Here is a 19,829-nt window from a genome sequence, read left to right on the forward strand (position 1 = left end):
AAGCGAGCATGATCTCGATCCGTTAGCGCATGCGCGAACAAAGCAAGGACCAGCTCGATCCGTTAGCGCATGCGCGGAAAAAGCGAGGACGAGCTCGATCCGTTAGCGCATGCGCGGAAAAAGCGAGAGGGGGCGGGAAAGAACGAGGAAAAAAGCAAGATGGCGTTTGATGGAGAAGACGGTACCTTATTTATAATTGTTAGGTGTTCTCAGTCAGTGCGCACATGTGCACGCGCATGCGGTTTAATAAAGTAAATATCGCTCCTTTTTTTTTTTTTTGGTGTCCGGATACATTAGTCTGAGCCCACTTCTCTCGCTAGTTAGCTTAGCTTGCTAGCAGCTAACAAAGAGAGCCGGAGGTGATCAACACGTCGCCGGGCAGAGGTCGAACGTGAGCGGGGAAATGTGCGAGAGAACCGCAGCAGAGTGCGAGGAGGAACCACTGGACGCCGCTTACAAGAAACGTCACATGGCGTCACACGGAGCAGGTTTGTGCCAACATGTATACAACACAGATGGTTTCTCACTTTACAGCGGAGGCTTATCCATCCATTTTCTACCGCTTGTCCCTTTTTGGGGTCGCTGGAGCCTATCTCAGCTGCATTCGAGGAGAAGGCAGTGTACACCCTGGACAAGTCGCCCCCTCATCGCAGGGCCCGGAGGCTTATCAAGATCTGATTTGTCTTTTGGGAATGCTTTGATTTGGTTCGTCTTTACAGAGGATTTGCTCATTTCCCCCCAAACTTCCATGCCCTATTTTTTCACTCACTGGAATGGGACAAAAAAAAAAAAAAAAAAGCTTTCCCATGTATCGGTTAATTGTTGGCCCACACACGTTTAAGGGCGGTTTAGCTCGGTTGGTAGAGTGGCCGTGCCAGCAACTTGAGGGTTGCAGGTTCGATTCCCGCATCTGCCATCTTAGTCACTGCCGTTGTGTCCTTGGGCAAGACACTTTACCTACCTGCTCCCAGTGTCACCCACACTGCTTTGAATGTTACTTAGATATTGGGTTTCACTATGTAAAGCGATTTGAGTCACTAGAGAAGAAGCGCTATATAAACATAATTCACTTCACTTCACACTACTGAAATGAGATCTTCTTATTTAAACGGGGATAGCAGGTCCATTCTATGTGTCACACTTGATCATTTCGCGATATTGCCATATTTTTGCTGAAAGGATTTAGTAGAGAACATCCACGATAAAGTTCGCCACTTTTGGTGCTGATAAAAAAGCCTTGCCTGTACCGGAAGTAGCAGACAATATGCGCGTGACGTCACGGGTTGTGGAGCTCCTCACATCTGAACATTGTTTACAATCATGGCCACCAGCAGCAAGAGCGATTCGGACCGAGAAAGCGACGATATCCCCATTAATTTGAGCGAGGATGAAAGATTCGTGGATGAGGAAAGTGAGAATGAAGGACTGGGAAAAAAAAGACTAGAGGGCAGTGGGAGCGATTCAGATGTTATAAGCCAAATTTGCTAGGATAATTCTGGAAAATCCCTTATCTGCTTATTGTGTTACTAGTGTTTTAGTGAGATTATATGGTCATACCTGTACAACCGGCCCCGCAGCTTTCTTCAGTACCAGTCGACGGGTGGTGGTGATGCCCATCTCTGCCCTTCGCAAGGGACCCTCTTCGAAACACGATCTTTGGAAATGATCGCTGCATAATACACTGTACTTTGTGTGTGTGGTCCAATCAAACCGTGTTCTCTTGACATGTCTGTTCCATAGTAAAGCTTCACCGTCATCTTTCTGGAATGTAAACAATGAAACACCGGCTGTGTTTGTGTTGCTAAAGGCGGCCGCAATACACCGCTTTCCACCTACAGCTTTCTTCTTTGATGTCTCCATGAATTATGCGATGAAAACAGACGACTTATAGCTGGGAACGATGCTGGAACAAAATGTCCTCTACAATGCGTGACGTCATCATACCGAGACGTTTCAGCAGGATATTTAGGCGCAAATTTTAAAATTGCAATTTAGTAAACTAAAGCGGCCGTATTGGCATGTGTTGCAATGTTAATATTTCATCATTGATATATAAACTATCAGACTGCGTGGTCGCTAGTAGTGGCTTTCAGTAGGCCTTTAACGCAACGCACAAGAACACAAATAACCTCATTGCATCAACACCGTCTGTCAGAACAATTGTATATAAGTTATCACACAACTTGTTTGCTGTGAGTTCAGGTTGCCCGGCGTGAAGACAAAAACTGTCTTTGATCTTATCCAGTAAAAGACAGAGCGCTTGTAAACCTCCACTGTGTGCGATGGAATGCGCCGCGGAAGTGTCGGTTTCTTTGATCTATTGCAGTGGTTCTCAACCTTTTTTCAGTGATGTACCCCCTGTGAACATTTTTTTAATTCAAGTACCCCCTAATCAGAGCAAAGCCCTTTTGGTTGAAAAAAAGAGATAAAGAAGTAAAATACAACACTAGGTCATCAGTTTCTGATTTATTAAATTGTATAACAGTGCAAAATATTGCTAATTTGTAGTGGTCTTTCTTGAACTATTTGGAAAAAAAAGATATAAAAAACACTAAAAATAAACAAGTGATTCTATTATAAATAAAGATTTCTACACATAGAAGTGAAGTTAATTATATTTATATAGCGCTTTTCTCTAGTGACTCAAAGCGCTTTTACATAGTGAAACCCAATATCTAAGTTACATTTAAACCAGTGTGGGTGGCACTGGGAGCAGGTGGGTAAAGTGCCTTGCCCAAGGACACAACGGCAGTGACTAGGAAGGCGGAAGCGGGGATCGAACCTGCAACCCTCAAGTTGCTGGCACGGCCGCTCTACCAACCGAGCTATACCGCCCCAAGTAATCATCAACTTAAAGTGCCCTCTTTGGGGATTGTAATAGATTGTAATAGAGATCCATCTGGATTCATCAACTTCATTCTAAACATTTCTTCACAAAAAAATAAATCTTTAACATCAAAAATCTAGCTGTCAACACTGAATATTGCATTGTTGCATTTCTTTTCACAGTTTATGAACTTACATTCATATTTTGTTAAAGTATTATTTAATACATATATTTATAAAGGATTTTTGAATTGTTGCTATTTTTAGAATATAAAAAAAAAATCTCAAAGTACCCCCAGGGGTACGCATACCCCCATTTGAGAACCATTGATCTATTGCACTGCCACAGGAAGGACTCGAATTCTACGAGCAGAGAGGAGGCAAACCTGTCACCGCTCCAAGCACCTTTTTGTTTGAACTGTTTATGACCCCTCCCCTTAGAAGCAGCGGTAGCCATGTAATCACAAAATGCCCAAATAAATGAGAAGGCGTGTGGAGCTTGTTCCTCAGAGCGGTGGGGTGACAATGACGGAGGGTGCCGGTCCATACGCGCTCTCCTCATGAGCTAAATTAAATCCTGTCTCTGTTTAATTCCTTGCTTCTTGTGTCGTGTAATAGATAGTTCGGTGTTTGAACCTGACACTGTCTGTCAAAAACGACTTCTATTCTCGCTTAATATTATTTACTGATTTACCCAACAGACGTCCAGCGGACGCCCCATGTTGAAGAAGATCCACATCCCCCCCATGCAGAAGGGGAAGAGGAGGATTCACAGAGCCCCCGGTTTAAAGAGGAAGAGGAGGAGCTCTGGATCACTCAGGAGGGAAACTGTCTTCCAGGGCAGGACGAAGTGGATCTCACCAAGTTGCCACTGAATGTTGTCTCTGTGAAGATCGAAGAGCATGAAGAGAAACCAGCTGAGTCCTCACAGCTTCATCACAGTCCAAGTAAGCACAACATCCACATATCATCTAACTCAATGTTTGTAACTGATGTTCATCCGGGGCCCGAAGTAATGACTAAAGGTGAAAATCGGGGCTGTGCGCTTAGCTTTTTCTGCGCCTAAATGAAGAAAAAATAGCACAGAACATTTTTTTGGGAGCATGGAAATAATTTAGGAGCAATACATTTTGGCAAAAAAAAAAAAAATGTCCGAGGACCGAAAGCAGACTGCATGTAAAGTAACAATATATACACACACATTGTCAGGCTCAAACACTGATGACATCTATTAAACAAGACAAAAAGCAAGGAATTAAACAGAGACATTCAATGTAGCTCATTGAGGAGAAACGTCTGGACCATGGGTGTCAAACTCAGGCCCGCGGGCCAAATTTGAGGCCCTTGAGGCAATCTCAAATTAACATTACATTTGGCCCGCCGTGTAATTTAATTTGGCCTATGAGGCAATATCAAATTAACAATGGTGCTTGCCCGCCGATATCATAACACCGCATTCACCGCTAACACTCATACTTGCCAACCCTCCCGGTTTTCCCGTGAGATGGATGGACTCCCAAAGTTCAGTGCCCCTCTCGAGTATCTCCCGAGGAAACCATTCTCCCAAATTTCAACCGATTTCCACCCGGACAACAATATTGGGGGCGTGCCTTAAAGCATTTTTTACAACCTGTTGTCACGTCCGCTTTAACTCCATACAAACAGCGTGCCGGCCTAATCACATAATATATATGCGGCTTTTAAACACACACGGGTGAATGAAAGCATACTTGGTCAACAACCATACAGGTCACAGTAAGGGTGGCCGTATAAACAACTTTAACACTGTTACAAATATGCGCCACACGGTGGACCCACACCACACAACAATGACAAACACATTTCGGGAGAACATCCGCACCGTAACACAACATAAACAAAATACTTGGAGCATGAACTCTTCCGGGACGCTACAATAAAGACCCTCCGCTACCACCACTATTAAGATTTTGCACTGTTAAGTTATATAAGTGTTGCTTTTTCCGTTAAAGCAAATCAGCTAAGCAAACTGAGCATTAATTAACGTTTTATTTGTGCACTTTCTCTTGCTGCTTCAAGACTTGAATGCTTGATTCATTCATTATTGTTATTTTATTTTCAAATTTATTTTTAGCCTGTGGATAAAGTTTATTTTGATATTTACCTGAGAAGGCTGCAAATAGAAAAGAGGCATTCAATTTTTATTTACATTTTATTTGATACGCCATTGAATTTTTTTAAATTATTATTATTATTTGAAACTCGAGTTTGCATGTCACTATAAAGTTATCTAAGCCTTGCTGGCTCAATATTCAATGCAAAACTTTCTTGGGTCCCTATTAAAAGGTTAATTTTTTCAACCTTGGCCCGCCGCTTTGTTCAGTTTTAAATGTTGGCCCACTCTGTATTTGAGTTTGACACCCCTGGTCTGGACTGCACTCTTTGTACAGTCTTCCAACACGCTCTGACGGAAGGTCGCATGCCTCCTTTTTTATTTGGACTTTCCCTGATTACATGGCGACAGCTGTTTTTAAAGGAAGGGGGGTCGTAAACAGCCGTCGCCTTTGGTTACATAACAGTTCATAGAAAAGGTGCCTGGAGGGAGGGGTGTCAGGTCCTGCTTCCTCTCCACTTTGTAGATCTCGGGTCAAGACCAGATCTTCCTGTGGATTACAATAGATCAAAGAAACCAACACTTTCATGTCGCTTCCCATCCTACAAAGTGAAGTTTTACAAACCTTTTGATTGGTAAGATCAAAGACAGCTTTTGTAAGCTCGCCGGGAACTGTTTTGTGATAACTTAGATGCAATTATTCTGACACGGCGGCATAGCTCGGTTGGTAGAGTGGCCGTGCCAGCAACTTGAGGGTTGCAGGTTCGATTCCTGCTTCCGCCATCCTAGTCACTGCCGTTGTGTCCTTGGGCAAGGCACTTTACCCACCTGCTCCCAGTGCCACCCACACTGGTTTAAATGTAACTTCGATATTGGGTTTCACTATGTAAAGCGCTTTGAGTCACTAGAGAAAAGCGCTACATAAATATAATTCACTCACTCACACATACATAGCCTGTACATATTTATGTGTACATAAATACATATCATAGTAGGGCTGTAACGGTATGTGTATTTGTATTGAACCGTTTCAGTACGGGGGTTTCGGTTCGGCTCAGAGGTGTACCGAACGAGTTTCCGCACGGACATATTAAGTAGCGTACCGCTACTGTTTACTATTAAAACAAAGCTCAAAACATAATATTGAATCAAAATCAATTTTATTATGAATTATTGACTTATCCAAGGTTCCTTTTATTTCACATCAAATATTCCACTAGGAAAAATATTTTTGGTGGAAGATTTTGCAAATTTGGTGAATAAATAACCAAAACATGTATATTTTGTTGTTTTCTTACTGTACTGAAAATGAACCGAACAGAATCAGACATACTTTATAAATCCCCGAAAGGAACCGTGACCTCTAAACTGAGGTATGTACCGAACCGAAATGTTTGTGCACCGTTACACCCCTATACCATAGTACAGGGGTGCCCACACTTTTTCTGCAGGCGGGCTACTTTTCAATTGACCAAGTCGAGGAGATCTACCTCATTCATATTTATAATTTATATTTATTTATTTATGAAAGAGACATTTTTGTTAACAAGTTAATAGTGTTTAATGATAATACAAGCATGTTTAACACATATAGATTCCTTTCTTTCATGAAGACAAGAATATAAGTTGGTGTATTACCTGATTCTGATGACTTGCATTGATTGGAATCAGACAGTGGTGCTGATAACGTCCACATTTTCAAATGGAGGAGAAAAAAAGTCCTCCTTTCTGTCCAATACCACATGAAAGTGGTTGGATTTGGCATCTCATTTGTCCAACTTGCATACTCCTTTTTAAAGGGGAACATTATCAGCAGACCTATGTAAGCGTCAATATATACCTTGATGGTGCAGAAAAAAGACCATGTATTTTTTTAACCGATTTCCGAACTCTAAATGGGTGAATTTTGGCAAATTAAACGCCTTTTTGTTTATCCATCTTTTAGCGATGACGTCAGAACGTGACGTCACCATTTTCACATTACAAACACCGGGTCTCAGCTCTGTTATTTTCCGTTTTTTCGACTATTTTTTGGAACCTTGGAGACATCATGCCTCGTCGGTGTGTTGTCGGAGGGTGTAACAACACTAACAGGGAGGGATTCAAGTTGCACCACTGGCAAGAAATCTGCCGCCAGACCCCCATTGAATGTGCCAGAGTGTCTTCACATTTGACCGGCGATGCTAAGACAGACATGGCACAGAGATGTATGGATAACCTGCAGATGCATTTGCAACGATTAAGTCAACGAAATCAAAAAGGTGAGTTTTGTTGATGTTGTTGACTTATGTGCTAATCAGACATATTTGGTCACGGCATGACTGCCAGCTAATCGATGCTAACATGCTACGTTAATCGATGCTAACATGCTATTTACGCTAGCTGTATGTACATTTGAAACTAGATACCCACATTTAATGCGAAACAAACACTTACCAATCGACGGATTTAAGTTGCTCCAGTGTCACAAGATGCGAAAGTCATGATCGTTTGGTCCGCACATTTTACCGGCGATGCTAATAAGGCAGCCATGCTATGGGCCACTTCATTAGGTACACCCACGCTATGGCCGAATAGCGTCAATAGCTATTCGCTCAATAGCTTCAGTTTCTTCTTCAATTTCGTTTTCGCTATCTGCCTCCATACTCCGACCATCTGTTTCAATACATGCGTAATCTGTTGAATCGCTTAAGCCGTTGAAATCCGAGTCTGAATCCGAGCTAATGTCGCTATATCTTGCTGTGGTAACCGCCATGTTGTTTGTATTGGCAGCACTGTGTGACGTCACAGGGAAATGGATAGTGGTTTCGAAGATAGCGAAAATAAGGCACTTTAAAGCTTTATTTAGGGATATTCCAGGACCGGTAAAAGTTTGAAAAAAAATTCAAAAAATACAACAAGCCACTGGGAACTGATTTTTATTGTTTTTAACCCTTTTGTTATGAGAGTAGCATATGTGTGTGTGGCCCTTTTAATATGTGGCAGCAGGTGAGTGACGTCAGTGAGTGTGTGGGCGAGAGAGGAGAGGGAGCGGTCGCTGAGGGTGGGGGAGTGGCTAGTGTTTTTGTGTGGCATTTTGACTGTGTGCAAGACGTAAATAAAAAGCCACGATTTGCAACTAATCGCTGGACTAGTCATTTTGCCCTGGAGTCCAGAATTGTGAAGACCCACTGCCAGATTAAAGTCAAGGCTGTTGCCCCGAGAATTTAGGCGCTACAGTCTAGGCGCCGGAAGCAGGAAAAGTGCAACAACTTTATAAGAAATACATTGGCATAAAACTCCGTAGCTCGCTAGCTTTCTGAGACTCTTATTTTGTTAGCACAGGCAGGATGAAGCAGGTCTTTTATGGTGAAGACAGGAACTGTGCAGTCGGTCTTTAGAGTTTTGACAGCAGGTACGGCCCAAGAGTCTGTTGAATTAAAAAGTGTTTCTCTCCGTCCTGTCAGTGATTTTTTTTCTTAATAATGAGCTCGCAGCAGCCAGCATCATCTTACAAGATCCTCGGGTGCCGAGAATGTCAAACAACTGACGAAAGTAAAGTCTTAGAGAAGATTGATGATTGCTCATTTTCATGTCTATTTTTTTAAATGCCTGGCTTGCGATCGACTGACACAACCTCCGCGATCGACCGGTAGCTCGCGATCGACGTAATGCCCACCCCTGCTATAGTATTATAATAATACATCCATACATAATTAATATATATAAATACATGCATATATATGCACGATATATATATATACTTATGTATATATGTCTTGATTGGATTATCCAGAGAATAGTGCTCGATACCGTGGTAGAGCGCAATATGTAGGTGTGGGAAAAATCACAAGACTACTTCATTTCTACAGAACTGTTTCATGAGGGGTTCCCTCAATCATCAGGAGATTTTAATGGAAGCATTCACATACAATGGTTTATATAGGGCACAGAGTGGGTGGGTACAGGCAGGCGTAGGGTGTGGTGATTGGCTCATGTGTTACCTAGGAGGTGTTTCCGTCTGTGGCGGCATGTTGAAATGATTTCACTGCGCTTATTGAGGGATGATAGATCTGGATGATATATAATAAACAGTTTCTCTTTTAAGCATAGGTTGCATCTTTTATTACCACTGTTGTAAGGTGTGCTGGATGCAAGGATTTGCCATGTTATTGAATATTCAACATTATTGTCTTTGAGGTTCCAAATGTGTTTGCTGAATTCTGTAGAATTCCGCAAAGTCTGGTTTCTAAACGCCTCCTTTAGAAACCAGACTTTGCGGAATTCTACAGAACTCAGAACGCCTCCTTTAGAAACCAGACTTTGCGGAATTCTACAGAACTCAGAACGCCTCCTTTAGAAACCAGACTTTGCGGAATTCTACAGAACACAGCAAACACATTTGGAACCTCAAAGACAATAATGTTGAATATTCAATAACATGGCTAATCCTTGCATCCAGCACACCTTACAACAGTGGTAATAAAAGATGCAACCTATGCTTAAAAGAGAAACTGTTTATTATACATCATCCAGATCTATCATCCCTCAACAAGCGCAGTGAAATCATTTCAACATGCCGCCACAGACGGAAACACCTCCTAGGTAACACATGAGCCAATTACCACGCCCCTACGCCTGCCTGTACCCACCCACTCTGTGCCCTATATAAACCTCGGTATGTGAGTGCTTCCATTAAAATCTCCTGATGATTGAGGGAATCCCTCATGAAACAGTTCTGTAGAGATGAAGTAGTCTTGTGATTTGTCCCACACCTACATGCTTATGTATGTGTATATATATGTGTATATATATATATATATATATATATATATATATATATATATATATATATATATATATATATATATATATATATATATATACACACACACAAAGTGTATATACAGCAAGTTTGTGCGGTTTTGAATAAAGCAGCTATAGTTAGCCGACTAAACACCAACAAATACAGTCATTTAAGTAACACCAGACCCCGACGACGCTACAACATGACGTTGTAACCGACTTTTGTCGTCGTGCGGGTTGCATGGACCATTCAGGAAGGGCGTCGCTGAGCAGGTTTGACTCTCGTTTATTTTTCAATAAAGCTTTGTCTTTTTGGTCGGATCGCTTTTCAGCTGCTCCTCTCTCGCTCTTTGATCGGCCGCGTCCTCGCTGCTGTCTTTGGCTCGCTCTCGGTCTTTTGCGCTCGTCTGCTTCTGCGGCTGATTCTCCTACTCCTTCAGCCGTGATCCCTTCTCCTTCTCCCCTTTTATACAGCAGGAGGAGATGAATCAATTGTGTGCCGGTGTGTGTGCCTGATTTAGATTGTGGCGGCGTCGCTCCCAGCAAGCCCCGCCTCTCCGCTCCGCCGCATCCTCCGCCTCCTTGCCGTCATCTTTGCCGCCCTGCCCCGCCTTTGGCCCATCGGCTCCGCCTCTCCACAGACGTATAAATGAAAAAACATTGAATATTTAGCGTATGTGAAAGTTCGACTCCTACATTGTTTTGTTTACTTCCGTGACAACCTCCTTTAAATTTTGTGATCAATCAGAAACATTAAGCAGCTAAAATGCACCAAACATGGCAAAAGTGTGGCGAGAGTGTTTTGCATATTACCCATCATGCTTTGCAGAGGATTTACATGGGTGTCAGTTTACATTGTGTATGGTGATTAGACATTTTTGATGATGTCCACAAAGTTCAGTGAGCAGCTTGTGTGCTATGTGGGACTATGTGTGCTAACTTTCTGTGTTGATGATAGTTTATTTTCACCACCAGCATGAAAGGTTGTTTCCATTGGGCAAAATAAATTGATACGATGTCAAATGGATGATGGATAATGCTGAAAAAGTACCAGTAGAGTGGAAAAGCAAGTAGCTGCTCACTCATATTTGGTTAAGTTTTAATGTATATGAATTTCGTTGGCGTTTTCTGGGTGTTTTTAGAAATAATATAATGAGGGCAACAGAGGACTGTTGACTTAATTGTTGGCTCTTTGTTTATGATTTCGAACACATAAAAAAGTCAAGCATATGTGTTCTTGTCAGGTTCAGACACCGAACTATCTAATAAACAAAGACAAGAAGCAAGGAATCCAACAGACTGGATTCAATTTAGCTCATGAGGAGAGCGCGTGGATCTGTACCCTCGTACAGTATCACTCCGCGCTCTGAGGAGGGAGCTCCACGCTTCCGCATGTATTTGGGCATTTTCTGATTACATAGCTGGAGCTGCTTCTAAGGGGAGGGGTCATAAACATCTCTTGCCCCCGGTCATAAACAGTTCAAAGAAAAGATGCTTGGAGCGGTGTCGGGTTTGCCCCCTCTCTGCTTTGTAGATTTCGGGTCATGATAAGGTCTTTTGCTTGATAAGATCAAAGACAGTTTATGTCTTCTCGCAGGGCAACCTGAACTCATGGGGAAAACAAGTTGTCTGATAGCTTATATACGATTATTCTGACAGTTCTTGTCTTATTTAAGGATTGTCAATGATCAACAGAACATCTCTTTCAAATGTTTGCGTGCATTTCCAGTATGACTGATCTGATAATATGGTCAGAGTGTAGAAGCGGTACTCCAGTGATGTAGAATCTATAGAAATTCCCAAAGGTATTATTCAAAATGGCCGACTGAATTTCTAGCATTTTGTAACATTTTAGGCGGAATTTTATCATCACCATAAATGATTCCCGGGCGCGGCACCGCTGCTGCCCACTGCTCCCCTCACTTCCCAGGGGGTGAACAAGGGAATGGGTCAAATGCAGGGAACAAATTTCACCACACCTAGTGTGTGTGTGAGACAATCATTGGCACTTTAATTTAAATCAAAAACTTTAATAATTTGCGGATTGTAAATACAACTGGATATGGTTTAATGGACATAATGAAACACAAATAAGCTTTTTCCACTCAACTGCTACTTTAAAGTTTAACTCAGTCATTGACAAACATTATCAGTCAGGTTCAATGACCAAACTATCTATTAAACAAGACAAGAAGCAATGAATCAAACAGAGACAGGATTCAATTCAGCTCATGAGGAGAGCGCGTGTGTGCCTGCACCCTCGTACAGCATCACCCCACCGCTCTGTAGAACAAGCTCCATGCCTCATTTATTTGGGAATTTTCTAATTACATAGCTGGAGCTGCTTCTAAGGGGGTCATAAACAGCTGCCGCACTCGGTCATAAATACTTCAAAGAAAAGGTGCTTGGAGCGGTGTCAGGTGTGCCCCCTCTCTGCTTTGTAGAATTCCGGTCATGATAAGGTCTTCGTGTGGCTGTCCAATAGATCAAAGAAACCGACACCTCCACGTTGCATCCCATCCCACACAGTGGAGTTTTATAAGCTCTGGCCCTTTTGCTTGATAAGATCAAAGACAACTTTTGTCATCTCGCAGGGCAACCTGAATTAATGAGAAAACAAGTTGTGTGATAACTTATATACTATATGCAATTATTCGGACACTATCCATTGTTGAGTTAGGATCGCCGATACCGATTATTGGAGCGATATTAGTTTCTAGTGGAGGTGACATATTGGCGTGAAAATTCAGAATAATCGGGTTGTTTTCCTGCGTTCAAAATTGCGTGGCAGCCGCCTCCAGCTTATTTTGTGCCACCGCCAGGCAGACGAAGAGCGCTTGATATTGCTCAACACAGTCAGCTTCTAATGCAGTACCACCTGAGGGATCGAAGGTCACGGGCATTCAATGTTTGTTGCGCTTACGTGCAGTGGTTTCTCCAGATTCTCTAAACTTTTTGATGATATTACAGACCGTAGATGGTGAAATTCCTTGCAATAACTGGTTGAGAAATGTTGTTCTCTTACCGTTGGACAATTTGCTCAGCCATTCGTTGACAAAGTGGCGACCCTTTGTTTGTGAATGAGTGAGCATTTCATGGAAGCTGCTTTTATACCCAATCATGGCACCCACCTGTTCCCAATTAGCCTGTTCACCTGTGGGATGTTCCAAATAAGTGTTTGATGAGCATTCCTCAACTTTCTCAGTCTTTTTTTGCCACTTGTGCCAGCTTTTTTGAAACATGTTGCAGGCATCAAATTCCAAATGAGCTAATATTTGCAAAAAATAACGTTTTCCAGTGTGAACATGAAATATCTTGTCTTTGCAATCTATGCAATTGAATATAAGTTGAAAAGCATTTTGTTGTGTTCTCTTTTTATTCACCATTCACACAACGTGGCAACTTCACTGATATTTTGTTGTTATTTGTCCTGCAGACATCCAGCAGCTGATTGATTATCAAGAAAAACCTTCACCTCAGTTACTGGAGCATCCACATCGCCACAACATTAAAGAGGAAGAGGACAAACTCTGGATTACTCAGGAAGAAGAGTGTCTTTTAGGACAGGAGGAGGCGGACCTCGCCCACTTTCCACTGACTGTTGTCTGTGTGAAGACTGAAGACCATGAAGACGGACCACCTGAGTCCTCACAGCTTCATGGCAGTCCAAATGAGGAGAACAGAGCCGTGGAACATCCAAGCAGCAGCTCACCACAACACATGACGACAGAGGCTGAGAGAGACCACTGTGAAAGCCTCTTAGCTCCACTATCAGATAGTGACGACGCGTCAGACGTTAACGCAAATATGGAACCACACATAAAAACACAGGCAGGAGAAAAACCTTTCAGTTGTCCAGTTTGCGCAAAAGGCTTTTTGAAAAGCTCCCATGTGAAGCAACACATGCACACGCACACCGGAGAAAGGCCCTTCAGCTGTTCCATTTGTCATAAAAGATTCTCTAACAAAAGCAACAGGCAAAACCACATGAGAACACACACGGGAGAAAAACCTTTCAGTTGTTCAGTTTGCAACAAAAGATTCTCTAACAAATGTAACATGGACATACACCGCATGAAAACGCACACAGGGGAAAAACCTTTCAGTTGTTCAGTGTGCGATGAAAGATTTTATGACAAATATAACATGCAGATACACACGAGACGACACACAGGAGAAGCTCCCTTTATGTGTTCCGTTTGTGCGAAGAGCTTTATTAGAAAATATAGTTTGACACGCCACATGCAGACGCACACTGAAGAGAAACCTTTCCGTTGTTCAGTTTGCGGTAAAAGATTCTCCGTCAAAAACACCATGCAGATACACATGAGGAGACACACCGGAGAAAGACCTTTTAGTTGTTCAGTGTGCGAAAAGCGATTCCTATTAAGAAGCGACATGAAATCCCACATGAGGAAACACACAGGCGAGCACCTCTATAGTTGTTCGCTCTGCGCTAAGAGCTACGTTAAAAAATCTTTCTTGACTCGACACATGAGAGCGCACACAGGAGAAAAACCTTTCAGTTGTTCAGTGTGCGCTAAAAGATACACCGACAAACGCCATTTGCAAACACACTTGGGAACACACACCGGAGAATAACTTTTCCTTTTGGGGGTCCGGCAGAGTTCCATACCGGACTACTGCAATGCTTCTCTAAAGTCCGGGTCTGTCCAGCGAAGTGCGTCAGTGCGGACCCGGCCAGCCCACTTTCTGGCAAAATTCAACGGCCAAATGGACGTCAGAACCCGACACATCGTCAAAGAGCGTGTTGTTCCAACGTTACGTTTTACTTGCTCAACGTCAGGACTTAAGTCAACAAATTGTTGTTGAAATAACGTTGTTTCAATGTCTTGTGCCTGCTGGGTAAGATCAGCAAATTTATTGAAGAAAAATAATATATTAGCTACAATGTGGTTTTGCACTTATGCTTATTTAAACAGCAATATGTATTTATTTACTATTACCATGTGGCAGTAAATGATGTGCAATATAACGGTCTAGTACAGGGGTAGGGAACCTATGGCTCTAGAGCCAGATGTGGCTCTTTTGATGACTGCATCTGGCTCTCAGATAAATCTTAGCTGACATTGCTTAACGCAGTAATTATGAATAATTTCAGTGCTAAAAATAATGTGCAGAAAATCAAACTTTCTCATGCATTTAAATCCATCCACCTGTTTAAGAAGTCGCATTAATGGTAAGAAGTATTGGGGGGGGGGGGGGTCGCAGTTTGCTGCAGGGTCATTCTCCCAGGAAGGCAGACGGACTACTAGGGACATGGCATTTAGGTAAAAACATGATTTGATTTAAACTACAAAAAGATACAAACAAAAATCGCTCACAGCGGAGGCACAACTTGGGCTAAGGAACAAAGCTAACGCATAAACAGACTAAGAACATAAATCAAACAAAACTTACTTGACATGGCATGAAGCACGAAACTATGGCAAGGCATGAAACAAGTCAGCACAGGGCGGGAAAAGATCACATTGACGCCAGGGCGACTGACTGGCAAAGACGAGCTTAAATACTGCCTCTGATTAGTGCTCGGGCAGCAGGTGAGCGGGCATTTTGTCCACAAAATGAGTAACCAAGGAAACAAGACAAGGGAGTGGAAAAAAACAGGAACTTAAAGAGTCCAAAGGACAAACAGCACATGGCCAAACAAAAACATGATCAACAGACATGACATTTGATGACAATGTTATTAAAAAGAATAAGAGACTCTTTATACTCTAAAAATGTTGGTCTTACTTAAAAATGCACACATTTAGTTGTATTCAGTGTTAAATAATATGATGTGGCTCTCACAGAAATACATTTTAAAATATATGGCTCTCTCAGCCAAAAAGGTTCCCGACCCCGGGTCTAGTAAGTACTGTACCGTGTCACCATTTCATCACTCACATTTTATATTAAAGCCCACCCAAAAACTATTTTGTTCATCTCCATCTTGTAATTCGGATGTATCCCTAAATAGAGTAATATTGTAGTATTATTTCTCTCTGCCGCGTCTCGCATTGTGAAGTGAAAACATGAATGCTGTGAAGGGATGACATGTTTTGCTGACTCATCAGATCAGACAAACACACTCGATGTTTGCATTTGTTCCACATAACGTTCTCGCGTTCTTTGTGCAAATATGAAGTTTTCTGCCTTTTATTGACTCTACACAGTATGTGTGATCCAACGTGTTGAGACGTGTGCCATTAAATCTCTAATTTACGTAGTTGGATTAAGAAAGCATCAGAATATCTTTCATTTGACCCGTAACTCGCTTTTCTCTCGTCTGTATTAAGGAAGTCACAGTAACTTTTGTTACACAATATCATGCTTTCCTTGCATATTCTTTTGTGAATAATTGATGCACAGAAAATGTGACTTAAATCTACATAAAATGTGGAGATAATAAACGTAATTTTAGTAGTCAACAGTCCATCCATCCATCTTCTTCCGCTTATCCGAGGTCAGGTCGCGGGGGCAACAGCCTAAGCAGGGAAACCCAGACTTCCCTTTCAACAGTGTTTGAGAATATGGTCAACACCAGCACTGTTACTTTAAGTAGTGGTTGCAGTGGAAATAAGGCACCTTTTCTCTTATTTGTTGTATTAAATACTGGTGTCATATCTGTGTGTATACATGTATATTAATGAATACTTGTATCATATCTGTGTGTATACATGTATATTAATGAATACTTGTATCATATCTGTGTGTATACATGTACATTAATGAATACTTGTATCATATATGTGTGTATACATGTATATTAATGAATACTTGTACCATATATGTGTGTATACATGTATATTAATGAATACTTGTATCATATCTGTGTGTATACATGTATATTAATGAATACTTGTATCATATCTGTGTGTATACATGTATATTAATGAATACTTGTATCATATATGTGTGTATACATGTATATTAATGAATACTTGTACCATATATGTGTGTATACATGTATATTAATGAATACTTGTATCATATCTGTGTGTATACATGTATATTAATGAATACTTGTATCATATCTGTGTGTATACATGTATATTAATGAATACTTGTATCATATATGTGTGTATACATGTATATTAATGAATACTTGTATCATATCTGTGTGTATACATGTATATTAATGAATACTTGTATCATATATGTGTGTATACATGTATATTAATGAATACTTGTATCATATCTGTGTGTATACATGTATATTAATGAATACTTTTATCATATCTTGTGTATATGCTGTATCTGCTGATGGAGTTCCGTTGAAGAAAGAAAAACGAAGACCATTATGTCAAAATGGCAAATATCGGCACCGATAATCGGTCGATCTTTAATTGTGAATTTCTCCTGTTGTATGAAGATCCTTATTTATTTGTTTGTGGGAATTTTTGACCAAATATTAGTGGTTTTAGTAGTGGTTGCAGTGGAAATAAGGCACCTTTTGTCTTATTTATTGTAATAAATACCAGTATCATATATGTGTATGTACATTTATATTAATAAATACCGGTATCATATTTGTATGGATACATTTATATTAATAAATACCGGTATCATATCTGTGTGTATACATTTATATTAATAAATACCGGTATCATATTTGTATATATACATTTTTATTAATAAATACTGGTATCATATCTGTATGTATATTATTTTATTAATAAATACTGGTATAATATCTGTGTATGTTGTACATTTATTGTAATAAATACTGGTATAATATCTGTGTATAGTTGTATATTTATATTAATAAATACTGGTATCATATATGCATATATACATTTATATTAATAAATACCGGTATCATATATGTGTGTATACATTTATATTAATAAATACTGGTGTCATATCTGTGTGTATACATTTATATTAATAAATACCGGCATCATATTTGTATATATACATTTATGTTAATAAATACTGGTATCATATCGGTGTGTATATATTTATATTAATAGATACTGGTATAATATCTGTATAGTTGTATATTTATTGTAATACATACTGGTGTCATGTCTGTGTGTATACATTTATATTAATAAGTCCTGGAATCTGTGTTGGTACTATTTAACTCACTAAAACACTAGCAACACAATAGGCAGATAAGGGATTTCCCAGAATTATCCTAGTAAATGTGTCTAATAACATCTGAATCACTCTCACTGCCCTCGCCTTTTTTTTTTTTTTTGGGGTTCACTCTAAATTTCCTCATCCACGAATCTTTCATCCTCGCTCAAATTAATGGGGAAATTGTCGCATTCTCGGTCCGAATAGCTCTTGCTGCTGGAGGCTATGATTATAAACAATGTGTGGAGCCCTACAACCCGTGACGTCACGCGCACATCGTCTGCTACTTCCGGTACAGGCAAGGCTTTTTTATCAGCACCAAAAGTTGCGAACTTTATCGTGAATGTTCTCTACTAAATCCTTTCAGCAAAAATATGGCAATATCGCGAAATGATCAAGTATGATACATAGAATGGACCTGCTATCCCCGTTTAAATAAGAACATCTCATTTCAGTAGGCCTTTAAAGAAGAACATTATCACAATTTCAAAAAGGGGTTAAAAACAATAAAAATCAGTTCCCAGTGGCTTGTTGTATTTTTCGAAGTTTTTTTCAAAGTTTTACCGGTCTCGGAATATCCCTAAATAAAGCTTTAAAGTGCCTTATTTTCGCTCTCTGCGAAGACACTGGCCATTTCCCTGTGACGTCACACAGTGCTGCCAATGTAAACAAACAATGGGAATACCACAGCAAGATATAGTGACATTAGCTCGGATTCAAACTCAGCGACTTAAGCGATTCAACAGATTACGCATGTATTGAAACAGATGGTTGGAGTATGAAAGTATTGAAGAAGAAACTGAAGCTATTGAGCGAATAGCTATTGACGCTATTCATAGCCATAGCATGGCCGAATAGCTGCGTTAGCATCGCCGGTAAAATGTGCGGACCAAACGATCAGGACTTTCGCATCTTGTGACACTGGAGCAACTTAAATCTGTCGATTGGTAAGTGTTTGTTTCGCATTAAATGTTGGTGGAAGGAAACGTAATATAGTTGCAAATGCATCTGCAGGTTATCCATACATCTCTGTGCCATGTCTGCTTTAGCACCGCCAGTAAATAGCATGTTAGCATCGATTAACGTAGCATGTTAGCATCGATTAGCTGGCAGTCAACATCAACAAAACTCACCTTTGTGATTTCGTTGACTATCGTTGCAAATGCATCTGCAGGTTATCCATACATCTCTGTGCCATGTCTGTCTTAGCATCGCCGGTAAATAGCATGTTAGCATCGATTAGCGTAGCATGTTAGCATCAGCATCGATTAGCTGGCAGTCAACATCAACAAAACTGACTTTTGTGATTTCTGTGACTTTATCGTTGCAAATGCTTTTGCAGGTTATCCATACATCTCTGTGCCATGTCTGCTTTAGCACCGCCGGTCAAATGTGGAGACACTCTGGCACATTCAATGGGGGTCTGGCGGCAGACACTTTGGCATCTTGGGGCCAGTGGTGCAACTTGAATCCCTCCCAGTTAGTGTTGTTACACCCTCCGACAACACACCGACGAGGCATGATGTCTCCAAGGTTCCAAAAAAATAGTCAAAAAAACGGAAAATAACAGAGCTGAGACCCGGTGTTTGTAATGTGTTGAAAATGAAAATGGTGGGTGTGTTACCTCGGCGACGTCACATTCTGACGTCATCGCCTCCAGCGCGATAAACAGAAAGGCGTTTAATTCGCCAAAATTCACCCATTTAGAGTTCGGAAATCGGTTAAAAAAATAGATGGTCTTTTTTCTGCACCATCAAGGTATATATTGACACTTACATAGGTCTGCTGATAATGTTCCCCTTTAAAGACGTGTACGAGCTAACTGGGCAGTGGCCATTTTACCTCATTTTTTTGTTATGCCTCCACAACCTGTAGAAAGGATGGTCCCCACAAGTCATGATCAAAAACATTGGTCCCCAGTCCAAATAATAACCAGTATGTGTGTGTGCATGCATTCATAAACTTTTGGACTCATGTCTCACTAATAATTCAAAGCCCAAATTAAAAACTCCTGCGACTGCAGATCTTTTAAAAAAAA

At 40.8% G+C, this 19,829-nt stretch overlaps 1 protein-coding gene across 1 annotated transcript; it reads left to right on the plus strand.

Moving 5' to 3' along the window:
- The first annotated feature begins 100 nt into the window (after positions 1–100).
- On the plus strand, positions 101–17,383 carry LOC133549477 (zinc finger protein OZF-like). The gene is made up of 3 exons (XM_061894933.1): positions 101–488; positions 3,528–3,773; positions 13,140–17,383. The coding sequence occupies exons 1-3, from the start codon at positions 404–406 to the stop codon at positions 14,303–14,305; spliced, it is 1,497 nt and encodes a 498-aa protein (XP_061750917.1). The 5' UTR covers positions 101–403; the 3' UTR covers positions 14,306–17,383.
- The last annotated feature ends 2,446 nt before the right edge of the window (positions 17,384–19,829 follow it).

The sequence above is a fragment of the Nerophis ophidion genome, linkage group LG01 (genome assembly GCF_033978795.1).
Source record: "Nerophis ophidion isolate RoL-2023_Sa linkage group LG01, RoL_Noph_v1.0, whole genome shotgun sequence".
In the NCBI taxonomy this organism is placed as follows: Eukaryota; Metazoa; Chordata; class Actinopteri; order Syngnathiformes; family Syngnathidae; genus Nerophis; species Nerophis ophidion.

Excerpts from the sequence above, each read along its gene's own strand:
- LOC133549477 (XM_061894933.1), top strand. The coding sequence starts at position 404 with ATGTGCGAGAGAACCGCAGCAGAGTGCGAGGAGGAACCACTGGACGCC. Across the intron at positions 489-3,527 it reads CATGGCGTCACACGGAGCAG|ACGTCCAGCGGACGCCCCAT; the intron begins GTTTGTGCCAAC and ends TTTACCCAACAG. Across the intron at positions 3,774-13,139 it reads ACAGCTTCATCACAGTCCAA|ACATCCAGCAGCTGATTGAT; the intron begins GTAAGCACAACA and ends TTTGTCCTGCAG.